Source organism: Panicum hallii, chromosome 6 (genome assembly GCF_002211085.1).
Source record: "Panicum hallii strain FIL2 chromosome 6, PHallii_v3.1, whole genome shotgun sequence".
NCBI lineage: Eukaryota > Viridiplantae > Streptophyta > Magnoliopsida > Poales > Poaceae > Panicum > Panicum hallii.
The window spans coordinates 20,284,559-20,308,396 of NC_038047.1; the positions used below are offsets into that span (position 1 = coordinate 20,284,559).

General features: G+C 45.3%; 1 protein-coding gene across 1 annotated transcript; it reads right to left on the minus strand.

The window, feature by feature from the left end:
- Positions 1-10,629: 10,629 nt before the first annotated feature.
- On the minus strand, positions 10,630-13,943 carry LOC112897901 (heterogeneous nuclear ribonucleoprotein 1-like). Its single transcript, XM_025966296.1, has 6 exons — positions 13,760-13,943; positions 13,630-13,670; positions 12,557-12,720; positions 12,346-12,445; positions 12,080-12,252; positions 10,630-11,849 (listed from the first exon to the last, which is right to left on the minus strand). Exons 1-6 carry the CDS (start codon positions 13,798-13,800, stop codon positions 11,313-11,315), a joined length of 1,056 nt encoding a protein of 351 aa, XP_025822081.1. The 5' UTR covers positions 13,801-13,943; the 3' UTR covers positions 10,630-11,312.
- Between the last annotated feature and the right edge of the window lie 9,895 nt (positions 13,944-23,838).

A 23,838-nucleotide genomic window follows, 5' to 3' on the forward strand; every position in this document is an offset into this window, starting at 1 on the left:
TTCGTGAGAAGCGGACGATTCTGAATCAAATTTAACCTTGCAAGGTAAACCTAACTCACACGCTTGGAATACCAACAGGGCGTTCCGAAGCAACCGTTTACCTTTCATTCCGACTCGTGGATTAGAGCCACCACAAGCGACTGCAGGACCATACGCACTCCCAAAGTGCAGGACGTACGTCTGTAGCGCGACTACAAAACCCGTACTCCTGGTTGCCCTTGCAACACGTATTCCCCAGTCGAACCAAGTAACCAGAAGAACCAAATACATGTGGTGGGAGGTATGTCCACTCCTCGGGCCGATTGGTTACTAGGCTTACCGCTTACCATATTTCGCGGCATGTGGCTAATACTTTCAAACGCTTAACCACCGCTACCACACACTGCGGCCTTATCCATTTCAACAACACAGACGGGGTATCATCTCAACCATGATACCTCACAAATCTCCCGTCCGTCACCCTTATAGTGATTACAGGAATGTAAACATTACAACTCCTATATCGCGCGAGTGACAGGAAATCGCCCGACTTCTACCGGTCCTATTAGCATAGCAGCTAGTCGGACTCAAGTGCTAGTATCCATCACATTGGTTCCTAGGAGAATGTAACTAGGGTTTCAAGCAATTCCTAAGAACTTAATGCATAGAATACGTAAATAGATATAGATTGCAGTGTAATAAAAATAGTAGGTTATGTCCGGGGCTTGCCTTTACTGGTGGGGCTGGGGTTAGTCAAGTTAATAACGTCCGAACTTTGGTTCGGGCCTTCAGAGAATTTCCTGACGAAGTCCTTAGGGTCTTCAGAACAATCTCATTCTGGTTCCAGGATCTGTAGGAATTTCCACGGCTTGGTCCACGATCAGCTTGTAATCACCTCCAGCGAGACTAGTCGGGTCTACATGATATGCAAGAATGTAGAATTAAGGAATGCATAGTCTTTTTATTTTATTTCACAATAAGCTGCACTCCAAAAGGTTAACACTCAAGAACTCATGGTACAAAAAGGAACCTAAGCTTCGAATCATAAACATTCAACTCATGACTATAACATTGATTTAATTGTAAACAAGAATTAAAATACTCAAAATTAAATTCAAATTTGAATGTGAAGCTTGGATAATTAAAGTTACAAAGTTTTGAAAATTTAAACACAGCTCTATTGCATACTTAAAAGATTTTGACTAAAAGATCTAATTAGATAAGCTTTACTGAAAAGACTTAGCTAATTCTACTATAAAACAAATTGAATTGATCAACTTAAAAGAATTTAAATTACAAAACAAACTTAGGTTTGAAAATTCCACATCAATTCATACTTAATCTATGGAGATTGCATATCAAAAATCATGATCAACAAAGTTAACATGTAAGAACTATGAATATTACACTCTCTCTTATCTTAGATTTAGCATAGATTCAAAATTATTTGGTTTCATATCAAACTCACTTAATAGAATTGTAGAGTTCAAAATCTAGTTTTCAACAAAACTGGTTTTGCAATTTTTGGAATTTCCTACAATTTTCTATTGAATTTACAAGTCAGCAATACCACTCACATGAAATAACAAGCATTCATTCGCTTCTATTTTAAACACAGCCCAAACCATTTACTTTCATAACATGGTCACAAAACAAGAGTGATAGAGTTTGAAATAAGGATTCAAGTCCAACTGGTTTTACATTTTTTTGAATTTTCTATGATTTCCTAGGAATTTTCAAAGTTCAGCACATTGAAAAGGAGAAAAGGATCAAAATCTTTCATTTAGACCCTCGGAAAGAGTTAAATCTTCGCAAACAGGTCCCTCTGCCATGGCCGGCCGGAGCAAGCTCGATCTTGGCTCCAATCCGGCGAGGGAAGGACTCGAAGGGCAAGGGGAAGGGGGTGGGGAGCGAGAGGGAACCACGACGTACCCGTTTGAGGGCTTGGCCGGGCTTGGGGAGGCCGGAAAGAGGGTCGCCGGCGGGAGGTAGTAGGGTGGCGGCGGGGCGGCACTGGAAGCAGTTCTCCGGCGAGGGAGAGGCACAAAGGAATGAGGGATTAGCTTCAGGAGATCCCGGGGCAACTACTTATAGGGAGGAGAGGGTACGGGAGGGGCGCTAGGCCGAAGGGCCACGGCGGCGTGGAGAGGTCGGCCACGCAACGGCTCGAGCGGCGGCGGCAAACACGTGGGGGCGCGAGGAAGGCCACGGGGGCGGGCTAGGGCGAAGAGCAGGGCTAGAGCGGCGCCTAGGAGTGAGGGGGGGGGGGCAGGGGGCTGCACTGCCGCGATCTGGAATCGAGGAACGGCGGCGAGCAGTAAAAACAGAGGAGCAGAGGAAAACAGCCAGAGGAAGAAGAAAGGTTGAGGGCGCCAAGGACTAGATTGCAAAATGCAAAAACTTCAAGGGCCTGAAAGTAAAACTGAATTTCTCACTGATACAGGGTTCTGATGGAGAAATGACCAAAATAGAAAATGTGCAACTTTTCAAGCTCTACAACATTGCTTTAGGGTTTGAATTCAAAAACTCAAAGTATGCAACTTTATTTTAAAACTTTGGACTAACTTTAAATTTTATAAGATTTTGTCCTTGCTAAACATTTTACACATAACTTGGGCCTAAATGCAAGTTTTCAGAACTGTCATGATTACTTGCATTCTTATAATTTGGCCCCTAGTAACTTTTGAAAATTACTTTTGTAACTCATGCATCTTGCACAAAAGGACTCATATTCTTATAAAATTACACATAAGGTCTTATTTCTACAAATACATCCAACCTTACACATTTCAACACATGCATTACATCTCATACCTATTATAGTACAATTTGACACCTAGGGTGTCACACCGGCGCCACCTCCTGCCTCTGGCAGCTCCCACGCGTCGCCCCCAGGCCGGCCGCCGCCCTAGCTCCTCTTCTCTGGCCTTCTCCCGCGCGTGCCACGCCGCCCCGCCTCTGCCCGAGCATCGCCCGCGGCTGCCACGCACGCGGTCGGCCACCAGCAGCTGCTACTGCTCGCCGTGCCCTCTCCTGGTCTTGAAGCACACTCCAGGATGCTCCTCGACTTCTTTTACCCCTCACGCGCCCGCTGTTGCCTTCTTCTTTCCTCTGTTTGATTGCTTTCACCGGACCTCCGCCGCTTCGGGCCGCCGTGGACAGCTCGCCCCGCCCCTTCTCGAGCCACACCATCACCTCTAGCAGCTCCGCCGTGATCCCGTGAAGCTCGCCAGCCACTCCATCGCCGCCCTTGAGCACCACATCCACCTCGCCGATGAGCTCCCCCCTCGCCGCCATCCCGGGTCACCATGGGAACCCGTCCCTCCAGCCGTCCTAGCTCCCGCCAAGTAGCTTGGGAGAACCGCCTTGACCCCCTGAAGCTATTCCCCCACCTCCGATCCACCGCCGCCATAGTCGAGCTCTATCGCCGCCGCCTCGGGTCGTCGTCGTTCCACCCCCTCCGGTCGACCCCGACCTTCACATCACCCCCAGCAAGGTCCGCTCTAGCCCCCTGGTCCTTCCTGGCCGGCTCCCCCTCGCCGCCGGTGACCACCGTCGCCGGAATTCGGCCGGCGAGTCTCGGCTCTTCTTCCCCTGCGAGCTAGGGACTCGATTGCAACAATCTAAATCTTTCTGAGGACCTGGCTGCAAGATTCCAGTCCCTCCCTTCAATTCAAATTAGTGATTTTTAGAAATTTGTAAGAATTTGTAGGAAATTCAGAAAAATATCAAACTAGTTTTGTTTGAATTCTTGAAGTAAACTCTACAACTTTTGTGTTATAGCCTTGAGCTGAATAAGTGAATATTTTGAATTAGAATAAATACTAGGAAATGGGTGTGCTAATTAGATCTCTTGATCCATAGCTATGCTATTATTGAAATTTGAAACATAGGATGTGTGCCTCATGTATATCTTTATGTAAAATTTGTAGACTCAGAACTGTTCCCTAGCTATGATGTTTAAGTGTCTTTGTTTTATATTGCTAAAAGATTTAGGATTTATTCAAGGGTGAATCTGTTAATGTTTGTAGCTGAAAATTTTAATCTAACTTTCTTTCAGCATGTGTAATCCGTGATAAAATTTTGGATACTAGTAGCATAGGTTAGACTAAGATATAAATTTAAGCCTAGATTCAAAGATAAATCATGAATAATACTTCTGATTTATGAAAATTTATGAAATTAAATTAGAGTGTTACTTTTAAGTAGATTAATATGTTCACTAAATTTCAGCACAAGATATTGTGTATAACTTCAGATATAAATAGATCTTAATATCACAATGTTGTTTTTGTTTATTTTATAGCATAACTGCTATAAGGATAAAAATCTTGATAAAATCACAGTAGCTTAGGTTCAGATTAACCTTTCTCCAGTAAAATTTTATCCTTAGGTTTGTAGTAGATCAAACTAGAAAAATAGTTCATAATCTAAATGTTGTTTGATTAATGAAATAGTACATGATCTAAATAGTTCAGATCACATGTCATTTAATGCAATTAGGTAATTATGTTTATACTTGATAAATTATTGCCCAGTATGAGAATAGATAATATGTTTGCTAAATAGGATGTTTATTTATTAGATTGCAACTTTATCGTGAAAAGAAATGGAAGTGTATGCATTTCCTCAACTGTGATGTTTGCATATCATATAGACTCGACAACTCTCACTGACGGAGATTACCAGCTGATCCCGAAACCAAAAGAAGGAATTTCTGAAGACCCCGGGAACGTCACCAGAGATCTAACAGAAGCCCCGAACCCCGGTTCGGAAACTTTTAGTAGTAACATCTCTGACCCCAGCCCCACCAACGAAGGCAAGCCCCGGACATAAACCGCTATTTTTACTACACTGCAATTTATATTTTCATGTATATCTACTTGTGCATTTAAGTTTCCAGGAATTGTATTGAAACCTTAGTTGCATATTCCTAGAAACCTATGTATTGAATACTAGAACCTGAGTCTGACTAGCTGCTAAGCTAATAAGACCAGTAGAAGTCGAGTGATTCCCTGTCACTCGCGAGCTTTATAGGAGTTGCAATGTTTACATTCCTGCAACCACTATAAGGATGACGGACGGGGTTGTGATTATGATTCATGACCTTGGCAAAAACCTCATCTGTGTTGATAAAAGTTTGATAAGATCGCAGTATGTGGTAGCGGTGGTTAAGCGTTTGAAAGTACTAGCCACATGCCGTGAAATATGGTAAGCGGTAAGCCTAGTAACCGATCGGCCCAAGGAGTGGACATACCCCCCACCACTCGTAATTTGGTTTTTGCACACGCACCAACGTGCGGGAGTACGTTCCGCAGCGGATGAGAGTATGTCCTACAGTCACACACACTGTAGGATTACGTTTCGCATAGCGGACAGGAGTACGGTCATGTAGTCGCGCTACAGGCGTACGTCCTGCACATTGGATGTGCGTATGGTCCTACAGTCGCTTGTGGTGGCACTGATCCACGAGTCGAAATGAAAGGCAAACGGTTGCTTCGGAACGATCATTGGATGTACCAAGCGTGTGAGTTAGGTTTACCCTTGCAAGGTCTAAAATTCGATTCAGAATCGTCCGTTTCTCGCGGAGATTGAGACTGCTTGATCCCTTTGCCACATAGAGTAATAAGAGCAACATGATGGTGATCAAAGATGATGTTTGTTTAAAAAGTTCTACCATGCGTGAGTAGCTATAATTGCTTACTTAGAATGGGTAACCAACTAGAACCTGAAAGCTAAATGTTGAAATTAAGGATCTACTCTTTGTTACTTTTCAGCTGAAACTATACCCAGAATCATTATAAACCTTCATAGTCTAGCTACATGGCTAAGTACACCATGAAACGGGTAAGCCTTGCTGAGTATTAGAATACTCAGCCTTGCAATGTGACCTTTGTTTCAGGTAATCCCCCTGAGGACTCTGCTCTGCCTGTGCCCTGGTCCTATGCCCTTTCTGATGGTTGGTCCGTGGAGTGGGATCCATCCCCGGCCAACACAGGTCCCTCCGAGTGATGTTGAGCTTGGGCTTAGCTCAATATCCGTTTTGCGATGTCTGGTAGTGTCGTGTTTTATCTTCCGCGGCAAATACTCTAACTTTGAACAGTTTTGTATAAATTTGTACTAGTTAGGTCTTGCTACCATATATGTTTAAATACTAATGTAATAATATGCCTGTGATGTAAAATTGTCGGTGATCATATCTCTGAACTCGCCTTCGTGTGAGGTACCTTGTTTTGATCCTGAGTTAGGTGGTTTTATCGGGACTTTACCCGACAGACCACAGGGTTACACCATTTGAAGTGCAGTTAAGTCCTTACTGCCTTCCGAGAAAGGATCAGCGCATTTGAGCCGGTGTAATTCAGGTTGGTTCTGCCACATTCCTTAGTTTGGGATCCATCATATTATAGACAAATGCATGCATATAAAGTAAAATGTGTGTATTTAGAAAGTTATTAGGATCGGAATATGATCAAGGACCACTTGCCTTTATCAAAGTACTACTACTGCTCAGGGGCGTCTTCAAAGCCTTGCTCTTGCGGACCCTCAAACTGCGCACCGTCTATCGCAACACACAGGTACATACAAACAAACAAGTACAATAAATAAAAAACAGTACACCAAATAATATAAACAGCATAAAACAACATTATAAAGCTATTGTATACGTCGCAAGGGTCGTGTGAGCGCGAGAATCGATGAAAATGGAGTTATAGCGGAGAAGTTATGGCTAAAACATGATTCCAGGGGCTTATTTGTAAAAGATTTGAAACTAGAAGGGCTCTGAACAAAGAAACCGAGGGCTAAAACATAATAAAACCTTCAATCTAGGGTTTAAATTGAAAAACTGAGGGGCTAGGGACGGTGGGTTCTATTTTAGAAAAAGATAGGGGCTTAAATAGAAGAAAAAGGATCTATTTGTGAATACTTTTGAACTGCCGTGGACTGCGGGTTGATTTCCGTAAAACTCAGGGTTTCTTTTGCAAAAGGGCCTAGGGTTTGACTGGTACGCAGGTTCTAATCTAACCCGTCGGATCTTGCAAAAGGGCCTAGGGTTTGACTGGTACGCAGGTTCTAATCTAACCCGTCGGATCGGGATCCGACGGCTGCGCGGGGCTATGGCGGCACGGGTAGCGGCGCTGGCGCCGGCCGCGACGGCTCATGGCGGCGGGCAGCGGCGGACTCGCTGGACTTGGCCAAAAATGGCCGTCCGGGCTCGGTTTCGAGCACGGGCTGCACGGGCAGATCGTGGGCGCTACGGGGATCGCATCTAGGGGCTCGGGTTGGCGAGACGGGCACATGGCGGCGGCGCGTGGCCGAGGAGCTTTGGCGAGGAATCACACGTGCGTGTAGGCGGGCAAGAGGGAGAGAAGGGGCTGGCGATGCTCCTTACCGCAATGTGGAGCTCCTGGGGCACTTGCTCGATGGCGAAAAGTGGTGGAGCGGTGGCGTGTCGGGCGGCCGAGGTGCGGCAACGGCGGGCTTGCGCGGCTAGGGTTTACGAGGCGAGGGCGGCGGCTGTGGGTTGAGGGGATCAAGGGCGCGGGGCGACGGCTTTATAGGGGCGGCCGAGGGGGCCTCGACGTGCAGGCCCAAGGCGCCGCGCGGGTAGAGGCGGCGCGCCGCGGCCGGACTCGGGGTCTTGCCCGAGTCTGGCTCGAGGTCGGGGAAGGACCCAACAAGCGGGGCCCACCTGGCGGTGAGGGAGAGAGGGAGAGAGGAGTGCCAGGTTAGGCTGGGAGAGAGGGGGCGACGCGGCTGGGCCGTGCAGGGGTAGAAAAAAAGAAAAGGCCTGCTGGGTTGGGCCTTGCGAGAGGAAGGGGAGAGAGGGGGAAAAAGAAAGAGAGAGTGGGCCGGCTGGGTCGCGTGGAAGAAGAAAAAGAAAGAGGAGAAGGAAGTGGGCTGGGCCAAAAGAGAAAGAAGAGGAGAAAAAGAAAAACATTCAAATGCATTTGAATTTGAATTTAAAATTTAAATTCAAATGGAAGATAAGCAATATAACTATGCAATGCGGCATGAAATGCACAAGATCTATATTTTCTTATTTTTCTTTTTATAGTTAAGTAAATTACTGTTAATTCACGGTAAATGCTCTAAAATCAAAATATTTTGAATAAAAATCTTATGTATCCTAATTTAAAAATTAGGGTTTTAGAGTTCGACGGCCCACTCGCCGACTACTGTGGTATAGGAGCTGGAGATGGCATTACTGGAGGAACCGTCTAGTCCACCGGGTTCTTGCCTTTCCCTTCAGTCGATAAGCGCACTGGGAAGTATGCAGGACCCACTTGTGGACCTGGGCACCCATTGGCTACTTGCTGGATCAGGTTAGCCAGCGTGTTGACCAGAATCCCTGATTGGTTGATCAGCGCATGATGCACAGCCATGTCGACCGTCTCTTGAAAGCTAGCTGCACCAAAAGTTCCAGCCGATGGATCTGTCTAAGTAACCGTGACAGAAGGCATCGACAGTTGGCTCTTCTAGATCACCTTCCTCCTAGTCTTGCTGAATGACTCCAAGCAGAGCTTGGTGAATGCATCCATGTTAGCCTCGACCAGCTTCTTCCGCTCCTCATTAAGGTCCTCCAAGGTGACCTCGATGACATTTTCCACGTTGTGGTCTTCTGGCATGGTGAAGTTGTTGTTGTTGAGTCCCACCTGGCGTGCCAAAAAGATGTGTTGCCGTAAAAATCAGACAGTGAATCTTGCGGAGCACAACACACCAAGGCCTGAGAGCTCTGCTTATCTCCAGTACAGGTCCTGCAAATTGGGTTCAGGCATGCCATTCAATTTAACCTGCAATTGATAAGGGAAAAGAAATTTAATCAGTAAAATAATAGGAAACGTATGGGCTAGGGTTCCGAATAGTTCCAATAAACGCATCGGCCAAGTGTCCGATACAAGACTCCAATCATCAGCTATTGAGACAATTCCATGATAAGATAGGATTAAGAAATAAAAATCTTGTAATTAAATGCATACGTTTAATTAGACTAAATTTACCGTTACCATTAGTCGAATCGAAGCTAACCGAGACAGTCTAATAGGAGGGCAAAAAATCGAGAATCGCAAACGACCATTTTCAAGCATTGTAACCTCCGGTGACATATATGAGTAGGGCTGGAGGAAATGCTCGTAGGTCTTTAGCTCGCTCGGCTGATGCAATTTACTAACAAGCCGAGCATAATATTTTGCTCGTTAGTATAATGAGCTAGCTCGAGCTGGCTCGCGAGCTTAACAAGCTGCACGCAACAGTCTACATATATCGGCTCAATTAGTCCAACAGCCTATATAAACTGAACCCTAGAGCCATACGAGCCTCTCCGAGTCGATCCTAGATCGTCACCCCTTCGGCCCCCCTCCCCAATCCCATCACCTCCCCTCACCCTCACCCGGTTCCTCCTCGAGTCGCGCCACCACCGGGGGCAGACGCCGACGCCCGCCCGCCCGCCCCCTTGCTGTCCACCGCTTCCCTCTGGGCTCTGGCCTTCCTCCGTCCTACTGCAGTGCTGCGCTCCCTTCCCCAGCCACCAAGAGTACCAACCACTGTATCAAAGCCTGCCGCTGTGCCTTGAGCCAAGGGCCTACGGAACTACGGGAAGCTGCAGCGCTCATGGACTCACGGCCACGGAAATCAAGAACTTCATTGGCCAGGAGATCGTCGGTATTCAGAAGTCCAAATATCCAATTCCCGTTGCTACTTTCTATTATGTTTCTCTCCCTGATGTTCTGAAACTAGAGAATTTTTGGTGAAATTCCATTTGAATTGCTTCTATTCTTTTCTTAGTGAAAACAAATTGATTCGATTTGATGTTGGTACGAGCCAGCTCGAGCTTTTAGCGAGCCGAGCCGAGCTCAGCTTTTAACTCGTTAGCTTAACGAGCCGAGCCAGCTCGCTAGGATAACGAGCCGAGCCGAGCTTTTAACTCATTAGCTTAACGAGCCGAGCCAGCTCGCTAGGATAGCTAGCTGGAGCGAGCCGAGCCAAGCCGGCTTGTTATCCCGCCCTAACATGAGCCAGTGTCAATCATCATCGTTGCTGGGAGCGTTAGCCCGCCGACGACAAAAGAAGGAAGCGCAGTGGACTAACATGGCTCTCCGTCTCACGATTAAGAAATCGCATGCAAATGCGAAATGATATAAAAATGGCTTTCAAAGAAACTAACTATTAGAGACGGAGAGACAGCTCGGACTAGCGTTCACACAATAAAAATACAGTAATGCCACGGTGCATTCAATGTAACCAATTTTGTCCTCACTCTTAATTCATTTTCGTTCCACCACTTTCTTTCAATCTGTATCGGTTCATTTTGTATAAATTTTTAGGTCAACTAAATGACCAGAAAAAGAAAAAACTTACATCCAGTGAGAATAGACAGAGATCTGAACTTAAATATAGTCAAAGACTACTGCAAAAATATAGCCGAAGATACAAATAATGCTTCCACACGTTAACTGTTTGCAACAATCACTGATTACATTGATGTTAAAGGGGAAATTCACAGCATAATTACGGCTTCGCAAACAGCAGCTGCGTCTGGGTTACTTTTCCAGATAACAAAGACATGAATCAAAATAATATTACGTCACTGAACTCTGAAATTTAACGCTATAAGTGAACAAAAGCTTGGATATGAAAGCATGGGAACAGCAGTCAAGTAAAAAAAATTCCCTTATGAGCATCTCCAGACTAATTCAGTTCCAAATACAACTAATCATCAATGTAATCAGTGATTGTTGCAAACAGTTAACGTGTGGAAGACATCTAATTCCCTTTAAGGGAACATACAGCAACGTCTCCAAACAAACTGCCAGAGACCAAGACACTTATGTGACAATCATCAGCACGGACACATATGTTATGTCCAAGAACCTAAAGAAACAAGGCTTGTGTTGAGTGACCACCATCAACAATGGCAAGTCAGACAAGCTACAACAATCTTCATAAACACAAAGGAAATCATCTATTCTAACAAAGAACCAACACATACAACCATCAGGTTCAATCATAAAAGACCTAAAACGACAACCATTTCAAGAGCATAAACTAAACTAGTGGCTAGCTTTAAGTCACTGAATTGTCTATCTATAAAAGCGCATATGCAGTCTTAAGTATGCTTAAATTCCAAACACTAAAATAGTGGCTTTAAGTTCTACAAGTTGATCTAAAAGTAGTACAGCAAACTGAGCATATTGAACTTCAATAGGCCGTTCTAGATGCAGACAAATATCTCTTGAACACACACATAGAATTGATCTTCTGCAAGCTTCTCTAGCAAACAGCAGCCCCTGATGCTTTTCTATCTTCTCTAGAAAACAGCAGCCTCTGATGCTTTTCTATCTTCCATATGGATGGTAACGACCAGCAGCACTACTGCCACCAGTGCTACCATAGCCTGTCCTAGCACCGTAGAGTCCACCCATGCCATACCCAGCACCAGAACCAGCACAAGCACCTGAAGAATCATAACTAGGCCTATAGCTAGAACCACCATAACCCCCAGCATCACGCCCATAGGCACCAGCTAATCCACCAGCATAACTGCCACCACCATACACGCCACCAAAGCTTCCTCCATAAGTGCTACCAAAACGACTAGAATAGAGTGAGGATTCTCCCCTGTATCCTCCTAATGCTCCACCATATGCACCATAGCCACTACCATAGTCAACAGGACCATAAGCACTACTGTAGCCACCAGGCCTAGCACCAAAACTTCCAGGTGATCTATAGGGGCCAAAACTACCACCATAGTTATAGGAGCTGCCAAATCCATCATAACTGTCCGCATATGGACGGACCCTAGGTTCGCTATCAATTGAACGTGGTGGTGGGTTAGAGGGTTGCTTTGGTTCTGCCTTCTTGATCTCCACCTACAGCAAAGCAAGAAAGTCAACCTATATTTCCTTTCAAAACGGTTGAGTTCCAAGAACGGGGTGCTAATAACCCGCCACACATATAAGGGTGTGACTAAAGCAACAGAAACAGAAGACACGACAGGATCTGCTCTCTTAGAATAAACTAGAGAGCCACAATTTATTGCTGCGTGCAGGACCGACTGTACAAAACTACATAGATCAGAAAGCACTACGTGAAATCTCACCTGAGAACCATTTAGATCAATCATATTGCCTTTCTTAGCTAATAACTCATCTACAGTTTTTTCTGCATCAAAGACTATAAAACCAAATCCACGGGACCGGTTGGTTGCATGGTCACGAATGATTTCATGCTCCACCACCCTTCCAAACTTTGAAAAGAACTCCTTGAACTCATCTGTAAATCAATTTATGTTGGCGATTTCAGCTTAGTATCCAAAATATTAGAGCTAGCTAGCTATTGTGCAGCCAATAACACACACATGTATACCTTCTTTTAGAGCAGAGGGTAATCCACCAACAAAAATCTTCTTTGTCTTGAAATCTTTCAAGGGGGCAACACCCTTGGGGATAGTTCTTTTAATTTCAACCTGAATTTTAACAGTGAATGAGAATTCAAACTATACACGAGAGTGCCTGCTACGTACTGTGAGCAGATATCAAGATAGAGATATTAAACCAAAGACAACCAAAAGGTTTACCTGTTTTCCATTGATAACATGATCATCTTCAATCACTCTGTCAACAACAACAGGATCTGCAAAGGTAATAAATCCAAAGCCTCTGGGCTTTTGTGTGTAGCGGTCCTTCATTATGACGGCATCAGTTATATCCCCGTACTTCCCAAAATGCTCTTTGAATGTATCTGCAGGTTAATAAGTAAAGCAGTTAGTTGCAAACTGAAGGTCCTAGAATAAAACTTGCAACTAAGGGTAACTTAGTATCTTCCATGATGACTAGTGATTATTCGAGTCACAGACATACAATATTGAAAAATTCCAGTACAGCTCCAAAACACATAGTAAGTAAGTTTAATAAACATACATGTCACATACCCAAATTGATCAGCTCAAAATACATACAAAATGTAGGTCCTAGAAAGCCATGTATCATAATATGCCAGAAAAAATATGCAAGTACATATTACTGAATGCTTTTAGTATTTTGCTTCAGAAACTTATAACGTAGACATCCAACAATGTAAACAAACAGCGTTTCACCATAAATTAAGAGATGCCAAGTTAACAGAAAATACTAGTAGCAACAGGGATAAAATATTGTCACCATAATGTCACAGGCACAGCTTGCCCGGGCATTTCATAAGAATATGGCAGCCCTGCAGAGCAAAATAATAACCATGTATTTCTATCACAGGGACCTAACGACAGGATTAGTTCATCCCCAACCTGACCAAAGCCATGGCTTCATAAACAGATCAATACAACAAATAACTACCACGTTACCAAATCCTCAACAAACAAGAAATTCAAGGAGTAGCTCCTCGTGCCAACTAAACAAAACAACAAAAACGTAATTCAGCTCTCCCGCAATTAAATTAGACATGCTTACTTAGTGTAAGGACAACCACATGCCAACACGAAACACAAAATTTTCCAATCAATTAATCACCACTGGATCAACTAAACGCCATTACAAGCAACTAGCGACCAGATCTGAGCTAACAGGAGCAAATCCTAGCTAATTCAAGGAAAAAGACGCCAGAACGAACAACGGAATACACGAAAAGGCAAAGCAGGAGCGGATCCGCACTTACCCATGCTTGTGTCCTTGGAGAGCCCGCCGATGAAGATCTTGCTGCATGAAGAGCACAAAATTCAGTGAATACCGTTCCCGCGGCGCAAAAAGAGACCCAATGGGCGTACGGCAGAGAAGAGAGGACTCACGCGGGGCTGGCGCCGTCGAACTCCTTCGTCTTGCCGGCCATGGGGGCGAGATCCGAGCCCGGATTAGGGCTGGGGTTTCGCTTGCGGTACGAGACGGGACGGGTGCCGTCGACTTCGGAAGAGAGGGGAAGCGCGTGCGTGCGATACTGGGATCGAGCGATTTATCTTGAGTGGGTGCCTGGGTGGGATCTGGAAGCCTCCGCGGTTGTATGTTCAGACGTGGGGTTGCTTCCATTGGATCGGGGGAGGGCGTGGAGCACGGTGGCTTGTGGCCGTTGCATCTGAGGGAGCTCCTATCGGACGGTCGAAAATGGCCAAGGATTCTAACCAAAACGATCGAAAACGATCGAGATGGAAAAGGAGGAAGGCGGTGTTTGCATTCATAGGTATAAAGTTTAGCTCTATCATATTGTATATTCTGATGTTAATTAGAAGGATTAAATATAAACTAATTATAAAACTAATTGCAGAAGATTCGTCTCGCGAATAGATTCGTCTTGCAAATTACCCTTAGCCTTCTGCAATTAGTTTTATCACTAATCTACGTTTAGTCCTCTTAATTAGCATCGAAACATTCGATATGACACGGTTAAAGTTCACCTGGGCGGATGCAAACTGGGCCGAAGCTGTTACTAACCGAATTAGACTCGGTTAATTCAGTCTTGACCCTCGGTTAGCTGAGTACCTGAATTAATCGAAACATACGGTACAACCCAACGAAATTCGAATCCAAACTAGTCAACAACCCACCATTACAAACCCTAGCTATATAATTTGAGAAAACTCCCTATTTAACACTGATAAAGTTGAGAATTACTTATGACACTGGAAATTTTTAACCTATTTGACACTGAGTTCAACTTTCGTTCCCTATTTGACACTTCCATCCATTCGGTCAGCTAACTCATGTGAACAGCAACATGTGGACTCTTCCCACTCTTTTCTAGGCTAAAATGATTATCGAATCACCTCTAAAATTCATGAAATATTTTGTAGGAATATAATGAATGTAGATGATCCATTTTGTATAAAACACGTATGTGGCATTTAAAATCTTGAAATTAAAATACATCAAAATAGGCTACTTTTGAAGATTATCTGAATTTTTAGTGCACATAAATACTTTCCAACAATTATGCAAACAATACATAATATCCCTACATTTGGATGAAATAATTTATAAAATTACTTTGCATGATAAATTACAAAGAAATTTTTAACTTCTTTAAGAAAAAGAAATTTTAAAGTTGTTCCACAAAAGTAAATTTTGAAATAACCTTAAGATTCTCTAAGTAACTTATTATTGAAGATAATTTTAAAAATTATTTCATACCATGATAGGATTATTAGGTATATTTTTATATTTTTGGAAAGTAATGGTGTGTCATAAAAATTTAGATAAGCTTAAAAAATAGCCTATTTTGGTGAATTTTAAATGCCACATATGTTGTTTTATGTAAATGGATCCATCTCCATTTGTTATGTCCCTGTAAAAGGTTTCATGAGTTTTGGAGGTGATTTAATAGTCGTTTTAGCCTAGAAAAGAGAGAGAAGAGTCCATATGTTACTGTTTGTCAGACCCGGGCCCACGGAACTGTGCATATAGTGTACATTCTGTAGGATAAAGGGTGGGACATGGCCCATACCCTAATCAGTTGTAACTACTCGTACCGTAATAGAACTACTCGACCAGTAGTAGAACTAGTTGGAATAGAAAGAAACTACCCGAATACTACTCGGGTAGAACTCCTAGGCTCGTATCCGACTAGGATCTCCATGTAACCCTGTCTCCCAGACTATATAAGGGCGGTCAGGGATCCTCTCCAAACAAGAGGATCACCCAATATCACCCCAATCACACTTAAGACAATACAAACCGCACAGGACGTAGGGTGTTACGCTCTCGGCAGCCCGAACCTGTCTAAACTTTGTATTCCTTTCACCTTCAAGTTCCTGATCTTGGCGACACCCTACCTACAAACTCACCACCTCGGGGTTATCCCTCGGTGGGTGTGGCGGTAAAACACCGACACTGTTCACGCGAGTTAACTGATGGAATTGACGGATGTTTCAAATAGGGAACAAAAGTTCAACTCAGTGCCAAATAAGGAAGTTGAAAATTTTCTACCAAATAACCAAATAAGGAAGTTGAAAATTTTCAGTATCAAATAAGAAACTTTTTTATATAACTCAATCATTCACCCCCACCTCTTCCTATCCTCAGTTCCCAGTCCCACCATTATAACACCCTAGGTGTTTAAAACCCTAAGCAAGAAAATTTAAACATAGCATCATGCATAATAACCCAGAATCATTGAAACAATGCATTTAATTATGTGTGTGCATATGCATGTGTGTATGAGATTTGTTCCTTTTGTGTTTATAACCTTTCATGCTCCACCCTTCATGAAAAATGTAGCATAAAAACACACTTATATTTTAGTACCTTACAACGTGTACTTCAAACACCTTTTGCAAATTCAAAATTTAACACAAGAAATGACTAGTAATTCAAATTCTAGTAGTCTTGAATTTAAAATAACTTTTAAATCATGGCTCAAGTGAACTTTTGGCTAAGATAAAAGTTGTAGATTTTTAAATCCCCCACAACTTTCGTGTTCAAAGTTTTTATATTTCCATTCGAAATTTTCAGAAAATTTAATTTAAATTCCACTCCTTCTCTCTCTCCTCTCTCTCTTCTCTCCCCTCCCCTGTTCTGTCCCATCAAGGGGCAGTGGCTGCCGGCCACCTGGCCGATGATGCGTGCTCCGGCATGCCGCGCCAAGGCGCGACGCCCAACGGGTCCTGACCAGCCACCGACCGGGCCTGCTGTCGGCGATTTGCCTCGCCCCGTGTCCTGCCCCTGCCAGCTCACGCACGCCACGCGGCCGTCGATTCCCGACGGCCGAGCCACGACGCGCCGGCGACATCGCGTCCTTGCCGCGACCTTGTCCCGACTGCGCCTCCCTCCGTTGTGTTGCGCCCAACTCCACCTCCCCTTCCCTATGCACCTATAAAAGTGCTCACTGAGCCCCTGCTCACACACACCCGAGTACCACCACCACCTCGCCATTAGCACCGCCACTCGACCTCACCGTCGAGCCCCACTTTCCGCTCCTCTTCCCCCCAAATCGAGGCTCTAAATGGGTCACCCTCAACCTGCTGGTTCTCCCCGACTTCCCCACGCCGTCCTCCCTCGTCGGACCACCGCCGCCCATCGCCCACACCTCGGCAGAGCTCCTGCTCACCACCAGCAGTCCAACTCCAGCCACCCCAGCCCCAACCGAGCACACCAACAGGTTTCTCTCGACCTCCTCGTGCTCCCCCGCCCCTTTCCCCTCGCCACCAACTAGTTCCCTTGCCGGATTTTGGCCGGAAATAGCCAAGCCCGCCTAGGGACTACATTGCAATCACCAAGTTCTTGTTAGGGTCCTTTCTGCTAGATCCAGGGACCTATCTACGAGAACCCGAGTAGTTTTTGTTTTCAAGAGGCTGTCATATGTAAAATCAATCTAAAATCAGAGAAAAATTAGAAAAATACAAACTAAAATTTTTTGTGACCCTCTTGATGAATCTGACTACTTTTGCATATATGGATGATTAGTTACCAACTAAAGATTGATCTAAAATTAATCATGTTTTAAATAGCAAATAAATGTATCTCTTGATTTAGGAGAGTACCGTGAATGAATTTTGGACTGTAAACTAGTCTTTGCTTGTTAAAACTTGTGTAAAAATTTCAAGGCCAGAATATGTCTCTACTAGTAGTTTTTGTGGTATCTTGTTTGATATGATATTTTGCTAGAGTTATTTGTTCATGTTGTTTCTATTGATATTTTAGGATTGAAACTTTTACAGTAGAGTAATCTTGATGCATAAATGATTTGGACAACATTTAGAACTTGTTACTTCTGTTTGACTTGCTCATATATTTTTAGTTAAGAAAAACTACATTAAATCAAAGTAACTAGTTCTGGTGCTTAGAAAAAAAAAGAAACTTTAACCAGAGACTACCTTTGAGTAGATTATCATGTTGGAACTGCCTATATAAATAAATCTTGATTAATGTAGATGTATCTTGAGTTATTTTATATGCTCTGTATCTTGCACACAAAAACCTAAAAAATATACAGTAGACTCACCATAAGTTTAGGAGTACTCAGAAAATGTTGAGCACTAGTTCTTGCATGGTTTGTTCTATATAAATAGATCTTGATCCTAGCAGTAGCTGTTTAATGTATTTTTCATGATTAAACTGCTAAATGAAAATGACTAGAAATTTTACAGTGAGTTTATACTTAAGTAATGTGCTCTGCATAAAAAACTCAACCCCACAAACTATCTCTACGAGTAGTTTTGTTTAAGCCATGCTTAGTTTTGAAAATGGCCGTTTATGAAGTGACAAAACCACTCACTTACTTAATAAAGTTAGTTAATCCAGATAAGTACTCAATAAATAACTGCTCAAGAAAAAGAAAATGAAATGCTTTACAACTTAACTTGAGTTTTGTTGAATTGCAACTTTACAGTGAAATAGTTATTTATCTTGTACCATTAAAACCACTCATACATATGCATTCATATAGAATCAACGACTCTCACCGACGGGACCTACGAGCTGGTGCCAGAGTCGGAGAGTGAGTAGCGCGTGTCAGACCCGGGGCCACGGGGCTGTGTACATCAAGGAGTCCATATTGGGCTCGGGGATAGGACGTGTCCTGTACCTTATTTATGTTATATTCTACCCGCATGCGGAGTAGGACTAGTCGATACAGAAGGAAACTACTCGAGTTGTACTTGAGTACGATTCCTAAGCTAGTATCAGGCTAGGATTCATGTAACCCTGTCCCCCCGTGTATATAAGGGCGGGCAGGGACCCCTTCAAAACTAAGATCACCAGATCAACATCAAGGCAATACAAACCATCATACAGGACGTAAGGCATTACGCATATTGCGGCCTGAACCTGTCTAAATCTTGTGTTGTCAGCACCTTCGAGTTCCTGATATCGGCGCATCCCAACCCAAAATCTACCACCTTGGGAATACCCCTCGGTGGGCAGCCGAATAAAACCCGACAGCTGGCGCGCCAGGTAGGGGTGCGCATCAGAGATCTCCTGGAGAACTCGATGGCTTTTTTCAAGTTCCCTAGTCCCGTGCTCCCTGAGGGCACAACTTTTGTTTTTGGCTCATGGGTCTGCGTCGCCAACGGCGTAGGCAGATTCCGCCGACACATCGTCGACGACACCATCAAGCTAAAAACACTCGCCGAAAGGCTCAACAATTTCGTCGATAATCTCAACGAGTTGCCGTTTTTTGATTCTGCCAGGGAAACCGAGGCAGAATCTATCACTACTGTTCCTTTTTCTGCGTTGGAGAAGGATTTGGACTCTCTGCTCCAGGCTGGGGGTTCCGACACCACCGCATGTCGGGGGGCTAAGGATCACCTGGCCACTTGCGGGCTGATGATCACCACCACCTCCGAAGGACGAATCGTTCATTGGAAGGGGATGGATCTGTCCAATTTTCTCGGGCATGAAGACCGCTTGGTAGCCCACCTTGCACCTCTGCCTTTTCAGGAGGGCAGAGCGTTGGCTACTATCACCGAGGGCTCGACTGAACTAGTCGAAGCCCCCTCTGAAGAACTCGCAACCCGTTAGGTGCTGATGGAGGAGGAGGGGGATGATGATGCCCTCATCCCCATCGGCGCGCTTGATGGGATATCAGAAGACGAAGACACTGCCGATGCTGTCGACGAGAACGACGCTGAACGCGATGCGCGGCATGCCAGGAACAGAGCTCGTGCGGTTCGTAGAAGGTGGGCCAACGAGCGCATACGTTCTGCACAGCGCGAACTCGACGCTGAATTCGCTGCTGCTGATGAACGAGGCTTCAGGACTCCTGTGGCCAACATCGCTCGGGTAAATGCGCTACTCGAGCGAAGTAATGATCCCAACGTTCGACAAGCGCTCCGTTACGCCCAACGGGTGTGACAGTTCATGTATTTATAATGCTAGACATATATTTGTTAGTGTGAAGTATGTGTTTGTTTGTATCAAGCTCATGTTGTTTATGTGAAGCTCTTGAAAATTTAAAGTGCAAGTAAAAAGGGTATTTTTGTAATTACAGAAAAACCTAGGGTTATTTTTGCAAAATATGTTTGGATGGGAAGTAATTTCGAAATAAGTGAAAGGTGGTTTTGTAAACATGTTTTTCTTATTTTATGTCTTGTAAAAATAAATATTATTTATCCAAAAGTTTCATTTAAAATGTGTATGTTGAAGTGGGTAAAAATTTTGGGTAAAGTGGTAAAAATAAGGGTATTTATGTGATTTTATAAAAGTACAAGTCCTTTTATGCAAATGTTGATTTACAAAAGTAACTTTCACGTTTACTCAGGGCTAAAGTGTAAAAGTGCAAGTCATCATGACATGTCTATCCAACCATTATGACGAGTCTATCCCGTCATTATGACGTGTCATAAATTCTTGCATTTAGGTCCTGAATATTTTAAAATTACACTCTTAGGACAACAGTAATTCAAATTCAACTTTTGTTCAAAGATTCACGTGTAAAAATGTAAATTTTGAGTTTTTGAATTTGGGCCCTAAAGCAAGGTTGTAGAGCTTGAAAAACTCTCCAACTTTCGTTTTGGGCATTTCTTCATTTGAGTTTAAAATCAATGGGAAATTTTTCTTTACAAACAAGTCCCTGCAGTTTTCTAAAATTACTCATAAGTCCTTGGGAGAACTCCACTTCCCTTTCTCCTCTGTTTCTTTTCCCTCTGGCGTGTCTTCCTTTTTCTCTTCACCAGTGGCCAATCCCTCTCCTCCCTTCAATCTTATCCACCCGGTTCCCTCCTTCTCCCTCTCCTCAGCACAAGCAGGCAGCAACCGGCGGCAGTGGATGAGCAGCGGCGCAGGGGGCAGCGGGCCTAGGCGCACGCGGCTGGCGCTGGGCGGCAGCGCTGGGCGGCCAGAGCGCAGGCGAGCGGGCGCTGGGAGCGGCACGCGCGCGGGAGCTGGAGACGAGCGCGGGGCCGGCGCCCGGTGGCTCGGTGTAGGTGCTGGGCGAGCGGCCGGCAGCAGGCGGCTGCAGCTCGCGGGCGGAGGGAGCTGGCGGGCCCAAGGCAGAGCAGTATGCGCGGCGCCTGGTCGGGGCAGAGGCACGCGCGGCAGGCGGGCCCGGCCCGAGCGGCGGCCGCAAGAGCTGAGCGCGCGAGGGCGGCTTGGCTGGGCCCAGGCGCGAGGCTGCGCGCGGCGCGCAGGACGGCGCGGGCTAGTGGGCCAGGCGGGGCACGCGCAGGCGCCAGGCGTACAGGAGCGAGCGGCCGTGCGGGGCGCTAGCGAGGGCTGGCCGTGGAAGTCGGCGTGCAGGCGCGGACAGGCCCGGGACGGCGCGGCGCTGTGCGCGGATGCGGAGAGCGTGGAGCGGGGAGTGCTCAGGCGGGCCGGGCGCGTGCAGCTGGTGGGCGGAGCACACTGACGGGCGCGTGACGGTGTGGCTGGCGTGCAGGAGGTGGACGCGGTTCGGCCCAGGAGCAGGCGCACGTGAAGTGGAGCAGCGCGCGGCTCAGACGGTGTTGGTGCTGGAGCAGAACGTGTGGGAGCAGACCGTGCAGGTGGAGCCGCGATGCAGGCAGCAAGCGACGCAAGCGGGTTGGTGCGCGGCGCTAGCTCAGACGGCAGCAGCAAGCAAGCGCGAGCGCTAGGCGCAGCACAGTGGAAGCAGCGCGTCGGTTCGGGAGTGGCGCGGACAGGAGCGAAGGCTGGTGATGCGGGCGCACGGATCGAGTAGCACGTGTGCGGCGGAGCAAAGTGGGCGCTGGAGCGTGGATGCGCGGGAATGACACGGCAAGGCCGAAGCGAATACGGGACTGGCAACAGGAGAAAGAGCTATGCAGGGCGACAACATGCAGAGCGGCGGCGTGCAGCGCATGACGGAGTTCCCGCTGGGCGAGCTCAGGCCGCGACCGAGTTGGTGTGCAGGAGGGTCGCGCGTGATGGACATTAGAGGCCGTCGAGGAAAACGCAACAGAAGGCACAACCCTAATGCAAGCGGACCACGGTCCTCGCGAAGGCGGAAGTGTGAGTACGGCGTGGCGAATCAGAAAAAGAAGCCGCGAAGCGAAGACAGTGGTCGGGCGTGACGAGCTCGGAGGAGGTGCGGTGCAGTCAAGCCAAGGAGGATTTCTTCTTGTGCGAGTAGAGATATTCGATCGGCCCGACTTTGGCATCGCATGTGCGTGGGAAGAGGAAGTTCAACCCGTGAGCAGGAAAACCCTAGGGTTCGCGGAGAAGTCGGTATAGCGAACCCATTCGGCTCCATTGTCTCGTCCCATGATCCCCGACATTCAACGGTTCTTGCCCCTCGTGGATCGCTCAACCGTTATAACCACGAATCACCGTGAAGACTACTTCTTCGGCCATTCTCTACCCACGGCAACCTTTCCCGGCAAACTTCTTCGTCATCCATGGAGTCTCGTCATCGTCGAGTTTTTCTCTTCGCCGACCCTATCGCCACGGGAATTCACTTTCCGTCCGTTCTTTTCCATAACCAAGGTTTGCTCTGATTCTTTGAATCTTTCTAATGCCGGCGATTCCTTTGCCGGAATATCGTCGTTAACTTCCTGTTATCTGTTTTCCCGAACCAGGGACTTGATTGCTATGTTTTAGAAAGTTCTAGGGTGTTCTTTGTAAGATTTCCAAGGCTTTCTTTATTTCAAATCGATGAACTTCTACATTTCATAGATTTTCATAGGAAGTTCATAAAAATGTAAAATCCATTTTGTTTGAAATCCTAAGTCAAACCCTACAAGTTTTATATTGTGCTTTTGGATTGAAGTCATTGATGTATGGTCTAGGTCAAATGTTAGAGGAATGAATGTTTTATTGTGCCTTATATTGTATGCTTGTGTTATAACTAAAAAGTAAGTCATAGAATATATATCTTAAATAGAGAGGTATGATATCTAGTTAATCCTATCACCCTAGTGCTCATATCCTTACCCTCAAGACATTATCCATGTCTTGATTGCCGATTCCTTAAGAATTCTCTTCGTATGAAGATCTTTGTTAATTCATGTGCATCCGTTACTTAGCTTATACATCTCTGCAGCTGCGTTTCAACATCAGCTTTTGATTCAGCCGCTAAGCATCCGTTTTCCTTGAGTTTATGATGTTCCCGTGTAACAGCTGTCGGTCGATACTTCTACCATCGGCTGATTAGCTGATACAGTTGTTACCTTTCTAGTATCGGCTGCTGCCGATACAATTCCTTTGTTCTATCCTACGTCAGCTGCACCTAGACACTGTATCAGAGTTGCACGCACGACCTTAAGATTCTTGTTATCGGCCGATCCAAGCCGATTCTAGTCGTTTTCCGTATCCCCTTGTCCACACACTTCCATCAGCCGATTTATCGACTGAGAGATCGGCTACATATCTATCGGTCACATACCCTTAACCACACTTCTATCGGCTATACGTCACTCAATTGTTGTGCTGACGTAATCGAGTCGATATAACCACACTTAGTTACCTAAAATAACACTTAAGCACATCTCAGTTAAGACAACTGCTTTAGGAATCATCCTTCTACCAAAGTAATCGATGCTTTCATCGATCGTCTAGAAACCCGATGCACTCATCAATCGGCTAAACCCATGTTGTTCCCATCGGCTCTGTGGTAATCTTCAACAAGTAGCCGATCCAAATTAGTTGTCCTCCTAAAGCTCTATCTAGGTTTAGTTTAGATCTTTTTGGTTGTTATGTGAATAGTGTGTTATATGAGTGCTAGATTGCAATGGTATTGTGAAGTAAGGTAGTTTTTTGTGCACGCTTTGAATGTAATGTCGCATTGCATGTAGATACGGTTACTTCGGCAACGGTACCTACGAGATCTCTCCGGAGTCTGCGAAGGATATTCCTGAAGACCAAGTGAACATTACCAAGGGATTATCTAAAGCCCCGAACCAAAGTTCGGAAGATATTGACATTTCTAACTTCAGACCCACCAATAAAGGCAAGCCCCGGACATAACCTACTATTTTATTATACTGCAATCTATATATATTTACGT